This window comes from Melitaea cinxia, chromosome 5 (genome assembly GCF_905220565.1).
Source record: "Melitaea cinxia chromosome 5, ilMelCinx1.1, whole genome shotgun sequence".
NCBI classification, from domain to species: Eukaryota; Metazoa; Arthropoda; class Insecta; order Lepidoptera; family Nymphalidae; genus Melitaea; species Melitaea cinxia.
Window position 1 is genome coordinate 8,727,714 of NC_059398.1, and position 8,666 is coordinate 8,736,379.

At 33.5% G+C, this 8,666-nt stretch overlaps 1 protein-coding gene across 1 annotated transcript; it reads left to right on the plus strand.

Annotated features, from left to right (window-relative positions):
• The first annotated feature begins 2,306 nt into the window (after nt 1–2,306).
• Nucleotides 2,307–3,210, plus strand: LOC123653520 (eukaryotic translation initiation factor 1A, X-chromosomal). Its single transcript, XM_045589510.1, has one exon. It carries the CDS (start codon nt 2,437–2,439, stop codon nt 2,881–2,883), a length of 447 nt encoding a protein of 148 aa, XP_045445466.1. The 5' UTR covers nt 2,307–2,436; the 3' UTR covers nt 2,884–3,210.
• Nucleotides 3,211–8,666: the final 5,456 nt, after the last annotated feature.

Sequence of the window (8,666 nt, forward strand, 5' to 3'; positions counted from 1 at the left end):
ACCGATTCTCATGAAATTTTGTGTGCATATCGGGTAGGTCTGAGAATCGAACAACATCTATTTTTCATCTCCCTAAATGTCAAAGGTCCTAAATTTTTTTTAATTTTTAGACAAATTATTTTTTATTTTTTTATGATACAACATTAAAAAATATATACAACCCTAAATTTTCAAGCCTCTACGATCAACCCCTATTTTTAAATAGCGCTTAGCGGCAAGACAACGTTTGCCGCTAAGCACCAGCTAGTACTAATACAAATAAAATATTAAAAGTTTGTTCGTATACAACCTTCCACCTACAACAATAACAACAAGTTAATTATTGCTTTGGTTTTTTATTTTATTTTTACTATAATGCATTACTTACGTATGTTCCTATACTATAAGGACGTATTGTGCTTTAAAAATTAAATACTATATCCTCAAAAATGATTGACTTATTCAGTCTGTAACATCCCACAGCTGGGCCTAGACCTTTTTCGCCACTGGGTTAGCGCTTATAAATGCAAATAATCAGATCAATATAAAACAGGTGCACTTAGAGGCGCATTTAAAAACTTCAACACGATATATGAAGATCAGAATTAAAAAAAATCGATTAATATTAATTTACTGTAAATAATGCCATCCTGTTAAAAACTAATATTTATAATCGAGTTTTTGAAACAGATCAAACCTTTTCATTGAAGTTTGTACTATAGGAGTTGACAGAGTGAGAAAGTAATCCAGCTAGATACAATATTCAGTAATGTTTATTTTCTACATAGGTATTTTCATGCATAATGATTTACCCACGCAACATGTTTTATATTCCCCGCTTGGATGTTGTATCGAGCACCATCTATTGGCGTCAATGCAAAATATCAAATGTCATAGTTTCTGGAACATTTCTTTTTTTATTTTCACCAAAACAGTACCTATTTTATGATATTGTGCTATGAAACATTATATTACATTATTCCATTACCTTTGTTAAAATAACAATGAAAAATGTAGTAGATATACATTATACTTCGATTTGCAAGAAAAATTTGTTATACCTATGATAAAAACAATATTAATAATATAATTAATACAAATGGAGTTAAAATATTAAATTCATTAAAAAGTCGTATGAAGTGGAGTGTTTAACAGGTATTTTTATAAATTTTTGGATATTGACTTTATTTGCGCAGCGCGTTAAATATACTCATAGTAAGACTTAACTATTTTTTTCATCTTTTGATGTTTTAATAATATATTTACTTCACGTTTAAAAAGCGCAGAGGATTTAAAAAATCATAGTGTGGTATTCTTATATCTTCACTATATTATAATGGATGCGTTCCATTAAGCGACCACAACGATTCTAACGGCCTCTCTATCGTTCCACATAAGACCCGTGGTCGTCGAGAGCGATCGCTCAATGTCATAGATGACGTCACTGTTCGCAACCACATCGCGCTCACATCGCCCACAAAATATAGGTAGGTCGGAGTTGGCTTTCATCAAAACGTGGCGGGAATTCGAAAAAAAAAACAACTGTCTTTGTCAAATTTTTAATGTCATCAAAACTAGCTGAAGTTTCCGAGTCATTGTCTCATTCGTTTCGTGAAACACACGACGATAAATGCACGGAAATCTGTGTTGAATTAAGTTTCACTCCAATCCATGCGAAATATTTACTCACAAACCCCACAGCTGCATGTTTTTATCGTGCCTCCATATTGCGAGCACACAGTGTTCAAATATGCGTTCCACCTATAAAATTCGTCTACAACGCCCGCAGTGTTTTTACGTTAATGGAACGGCAATTTCAGCGGTTATGGTCAATGGCGTTGCGGGCCTTTAGTGGAACATACGCAATATGTACGTTTGTTTTTGTTTTAAAATTTATCCCCAATAGGGAAAGGCAAAGGACTATAATCCATACAGCCTAATTTGAATTTGTAAGTTTCGTTCTGATATATCAAAAGGCCGGAGCCAAGTCTGAAGTAACTTTATTGTTCTTCTGATTCGATGACTGGTAAAGTATAGCCGAAGCCAAGTCTGTAATTTCAACCAATATGTACGTTATCATTCTTACACTTACAAGCATTATAAGATAAACTAGAAAGGTCAAAAATAAATTACATTTATAATATTGATTATAAATATATTTTAATAAACAGTATTGATTTTTTGTTGGTTAATTGTCGTAAGCGCACTAAAAATAGATAATTTAAATTTCGTTAATTACTAGACAATCTACAATTAATCTACTAGTAATAGACAAAATTAAAATTAATACATTTTTTAATCTATTTATATCACACGCCATTTTGATTTCGGAAATACTAAATTTTGAATCTGTATTTAATACTGACAGCTAGATCAATCAACATAGATGGTTAGATGAACTTATTGAGAATTTCGTAGTCTTAATTGTATATGTTTGTACTCAAGATTATATAAATTATGCCGAAAAATAAAGGAAAAGGAGGTAAAAACAGGAGGAGGGGGAAGAATGAAAATGAAACAGAAAAAAGAGAATTGGTTTTCAAAGAGGACGGACAAGAATACGCCCAAGTCACAAAAATGCTCGGTAATGGCCGCTTAGAAGCCATGTGCTTTGATGGCATAAAACGTCTTTGCCACATCAGAGGAAAATTAAGAAAAAAAGTTTGGATAAATCAGGGGGACATAATATTGATTGGATTACGAGATTATCAAGATGCCAAGGCAGACGTTATTCTTAAATATACCCCAGACGAGGCGAGGAATCTGAAAACGTATGGTGAATTCCCTGAAACTGTACGCATCAATGAGACTGTAGTGTATTCTGTTGATGGTTTGGACGAAGACATTGAATTTGGAGATGAAGTAAGCTCTGAAGATGAAGCTGATGCTGTTGATAATATATAAGTTATTTTTATATGTTTTAACATCTACAGTAAGTCTTTTGTGATTTTTTTCCTGTTAATAAACTAAATTTATGATTTTTATATTTGGTCTCAAAATCACATGTAGCCGTCACACCTTAGGAATTGTCTAGATAATTTAGGCACCCAGTATTGTCATTAATTACAAATAAAAATTATATAATTATTTATTAAAACAGAATGTAAAAAAATATCTCTACATCATAGATAAATAATAGAATTCTTGCACAACATTCCTTGAGCCATTGAGTCCCTTATGTTCTATATAAAATTGTAAGGAATGTACATAATAAAATGATAAATTACAAAATGTCTTTCTTTGTGACGTCATAAATGTCATTTTGTACCAATCAATGTTTATTTGTAGATCATAACATCAATTCTGTAGACCAGGGATGTCAAAGACACAGCTCGTGGGCCGTATCTGGCCCTGCTGTAAACAATTTATAGTTTCTTTCTTTCCATGAATACATAATAATAATTTAATACAGAAGATTATCAATTTTAGTTAAAAGTGTTTAATTTAATTATTGTGCTTAAAGTTTTCTAAAGCAGTTAACTGACAACTCAGGTTTATTAGTGTTGTGTAATTTCTTCATTCATAGCAGATGTTTAGCAGATAACCCTAAATCATCATATTTGCACTGGTTTTAATTAAAAGTATTATTTTTTTGTATTAAGTGTTATGAGCTAAAGTCAAACTTAAAACCATCAGAGCATAACCTGTGCTGTGACCTCTGCGACAACATAATGTCAACTTTCAGCAAAGGTGTCCTGTTTGGACTCATTTAAAATTTAAATTAATTTATTATGTTAAATAAAAAATACTTATATAGTATAGTATAGCAAAACTATAAAGCACAAGAGGAATACAAGCTGAGAACTATCTGAAAATTAGTAGTAACAACATATTAATGAGATAAATTTAGAAAAAAAATATTTAAGAAAGGTAATTGTTGTTAAATTTGTCTTTATGAATAGCTTAATATAGATAATGGTCAGTCTGTGGATAGAGTAATTAAAAGAAATTAGAATATTTTGGTCAGAGGTTCTTGGCTTTTTTCAGTCATTAAATTAACTTTAAGTTGTATAACAGTAAGTACAAAAGGTAGGCTAGCTAGGATTGGGGTGACCTCTTTCTGTACTTCCATTTGAAGTGCTTGATCTCCACTGTTATTGTTGGGATTTCTAGATATAGTTTGTACTAATATTTTAAGTATAAGTTTAGACAGCTACGGTTTTTTTTTAATGTGGTTTTGGTATATAAATTAATGGTTATTTTATTATTTGTTATTTATTTAAATTGATTCATTACAGCCTATACAGTCCACTGCTGGACATAGGCCTCCACAAGTTTACGCCAAAAATAACGTGAACTTATGTGTTTTGCCCATAGTCACCACGCTGGGCAGGCGGGTTGGTGACCGCAGGACTGGCTTTGTCGCACCGAAGACGCTGCTGCCCGTCTTCGGCCTGTGTATTTCAAAGCCAGCAGTTGGATGGTTATCCCGCCATCGGTCGGCTTCTTAAGTTCCAAGATGGTTGTGGAACCTTGTTATCCCTTAGTCGCCTCTTACGACACCCACGGGAAGAGAGGGGGTGGCTAAATTCTTTAGTGCCGTAGCCACACAGCACATTTAAATTGATTAATGATTGCTAATTACCATCACAGGAGCTTTTAGCACTAGTATAGATGAATCAAACTGTGAATATTCTGTGTAGTATGATTTTAACAATTCTGCATAAATTTTTAGGACATACTCTGCCTCCTATTGAACATGCTAAAGGAAATATTGTTTCTCAGTTTTATATACTTTTTAACCGACTTCAAAAAAGGAGGAGGTTACTCAATCCGACTATACATATAAAAATCTCTTGTCGTGGTGTTTGTAGTTAAACTACGAAACAACTTGACCAATTCTCGTGAAATTTTGTGTGCATTGTGCGGGTAGGTCTGAGAATCGAACAACATCTATTTTTCATTCCCCCAAGTTATAAAGGGGGGGGGGGGGTTAAGAGGGTTAATAAAATATTATGAAATTTTTTGTGCATATCAGATAGATCTGAGAATCGGCCAACATGTATTTTTCATTCCCCTAAGTTATAAGTGGAGGGGATTGAGAAGGTTAATAAAATATATGGCAAAACAACATTTGTGGGGTCAGCATTTTTTTAAATATATGTTTGGGGATAACTTTGTCGTTTATGAACTGATTTTGATAATTCTTTTTTTGTTGGAAAGGAGATATTCATAGGTTGGTACCATGATAAGGAAACCAGGATCTGATGATGAAATCCCAGAGAAATCGAGGGAAACTTTCAAAAATCGTAAGGGTGACTAGTAAATTTAATCATGTTTTCATTAACGCTATAAAGCACTACTATTTAATAAAGGTCTGGAGTCGATCTGATGGAGACAAAAGATAGTCGAGGGTACTCTTCAACGACTTATAGCAATTACCTGCTGTTTGAACTTAATTTGTTTCTATTAATGAGAACTTTGCACCTGTATGAGTTATAAATGCCATTACAGTCTGATGATGGAGACAAAAGTTAGTCGAGGGAACTCTAACGATTTATAGCAATTACCTGCTGTTTGAACTTAATTCGTTTCTATTGATGAGAACTTTACACCTATATGAGTTACAAGTGCCATTAAAGTCTGATGATGGCGACGAAAGATAGTCGAGGGAACTTTTCAACGATTTATAGCAATTACCTGCTGTGTGATCATCTGTGTCGCAGGACCAGGTTTGATGATGGAGCCCATAAACACTCGAGGGAATTTCTCAACAATTTATAGCAGTTACCTTTTGCTGTTTGACGACCGCTTTGATATAATGGTGCATGTGCCGTGTCGGCGGCGCCTAAACACCGACGGTCGTGGGTACTATTCCCGCTCTGAGCGGATATTTATGTTTATACAAATATTTATTTTCAGTCTAGTTATTAATCCTTGTGGTTCTCCCAACCTAGCCTCGGAGAACACGCTAGGCTGTCAGTCCCGGTTATTATTACGTACACCTGATAGCGAACTTTACTCATAGTATGTCGACGCGTTAGCGCAGCGGTCACAGCACCGGCTGTTGCGCTGGCGTTAGTGGGTTCAATCCCCGCGCACGACAGACATTTGTATTGGCCATATAGATGTTTGTCATGATCTGGGTGTTTGTGCTTGTGTATTGTGTATGTTTCCGAACCCCCGACATAAGAGAAAAAGCATCCTTGTTATAGGTCTACCCATCACTAAAAATTGTAAAATAAAATAATTTTTAACAAAAAAAAACTGACTTCAAAAAGGAAACTAAAAAGTGAAAAATAAATTTACTTAGTACAAAGTACTTCGTATTTTGATTTAGTTAATCAGAAATGATTAAATAAATATTTTATAATTTTGAAGTTGAAGTTTCGTTTTCTTTTGGACAACTTTTGGAGTAATTTTTGATAATGCGTATTTACTTGACTATTTTTTCGTCTACCTACATTGTATTACTTGTTGATTTAATTGAAGTCGGTTTTTTTTCGTTTTCCAACAAACACAATTATTTATGCAGACATCAAATTGAATACCTGTTCCCATCTTTTTTCTCAATTTTTATTTTTTTTTCCATGTAATTGTGGTGCCAAATTAGTTTATATTGACTGCTCAAAATCTGCCAATACATGCTCAGAAAAACTAATGTTCTATGGCATAGTAGGTTCTGGCTCCCTTGCTCAAAATTTAGAGCAGCCCGAAAGTTTTTCAATCTTAAGAAGGTCACAGCCAAATAATACTGCTATCAAATAATATTGTGTTTGTATGGTGAATATGGTAGCCATGTCACTAGGTAAGTTTTAAAAGTTGGATAAGTTAAGCATTTGAATGAATGCCTGTTGAAATGAAAAGGTATCAAATGGATGGATCCAAATGAAAGGTTTTTGAGGCTTTTTAATTTTGACCAGTCATCTCACACTCTTGTAGTGAATTTAAAATTTAAGAAGATTTATTGTAAATACTCGAAAAAGTCTGTTTTACAAAAGAATATTTTGTAGTATGTCATATTAATACTAAGACAAAGTCCTCAATAATTTATGGTGTCCAGCCCTTTTAACCAAATATCTGCAAACGTTAGTCTCTCCGGTTACTAGGTTTGAAGATAAGGCAACCCTACCCCCGGGTCAATATTACACAGACTCGATTAAGACTGCGCAATAAAAAAAAAAATTATAAATGGAGAGCACGTTAAGTAGTCGGTCCCAGTTGCTTTCATGTTCACCTGATAGCGATTGTTACTCATATCCGGCAACCCGCGTTGGAGCAGCATGGTGGATTAAGCTTCAATCCTTTTCCTACATGGGGAAAAAGGCCTATGCCCAGCAGTGGGATATTACAGGCTGAAGCTTAAATATATAAAAGGAACAAGATTGTCTGGGTCCATTTTCTAAAGGCTGTTTCACAAGGATTAGTTTTAGATTTTTAATTTGTTTTTATGTATTCTATTGACCTGGCTTTTAGAAGCGGTAAGTATTTGTAATGTTTTATTCTTGTTGATAAGTTGACCATATTTAGTTATTTCGTCTGTTTTTAAAAAACAAACATGAAGAAAAGTAATTTCACGATGCAGGAACTGACAGTAAGTAAATGATGCAGTTTTACAAATAATGATTTACTACAAACAAATTCGTTTCAAACCATTTTTTTATACATAACTAGATCAGCAAACAAGCGTACGGCTCACCTGACATAGACGTAGACATAAACGTCTGCAACACTAAAAGCATCAGAGAAAAGCATCGCAAACGCGTTGTCGCGTTGCCGAACCCATCCCCAATTCCCCCCAGGACCTCTGGTCACCTTACTCATCAACTGGAACACAATACAGGCAGTGTTAAACCAGTGAAAACAGTGTTAAACCAATATAAATAATGAGAAGAAAAGTTTTAATCTCTTAATAAATAATGAAATACCTGTAGTATACATATATTTGCTATAAGTATAGCTTACACAAGAAGTTTCTGGTAACTAATATTGTTCCACGGCACGATTATTATGATACCTTATGGAATATTTTTATTTATTGTTTTTGTTGATTTTAAGAGCTTACTTCTAACAAACAACAAAAAAGGGAGGTTCTCATTTCGACTGTATTTTTATTTATTTATTTATTGGTTTACCAGCAGTTATTAAACTTAAACATTCATTACAAAACGGAACATACATTAAGTATACTTAATCTAAGTGCACAACTCATGTAGGTAAACACCGCATGCATATAGGTAAATACAATTCAGTAAACAAACATAAAATCAGTTAGGTATCCAAAACAGTGCTAAAACTAATACTACAAAACTTAGGTAGGTACATCAAGCAAGTTATTTTACTCTTTGATTCATTCGCTCTTCATAGAAATTTAGTAAGATTTAATCCGTCAAAGTCAAAAAAAATTATCAGTATCTATGCGTTCAAATTTGTCCTTTATAAAACGTATCACGAGCGCAGCAACCATCGACCCAGCTTATTGGTTCTGCCTAAGACTAGGACGAAAAAGGGATATCACGTTCGAAGGTGTATAATTTTATAATAAATTACCATGTCTAATAAAAGATGTAAGCTCAATTAACGAATTTAAATCTCGGCTTTTGCAAAATATTATACAGAATGGCCCGTTTACAGTGGTCCAAAAAAATTTTTCAGCTTGAGAGATTTTTTTGATTTTTTGTATGAAGAATAACCCTATGTATACTTTTTAGCAATATCAACAAAACCTTGGCGGTACATTTTTTTTC

Coding starts and splice junctions, on each gene's coding strand:
- LOC123653520 (XM_045589510.1), top strand. CDS start 2,437: ATGCCGAAAAATAAAGGAAAAGGAGGTAAAAACAGGAGGAGGGGGAAG.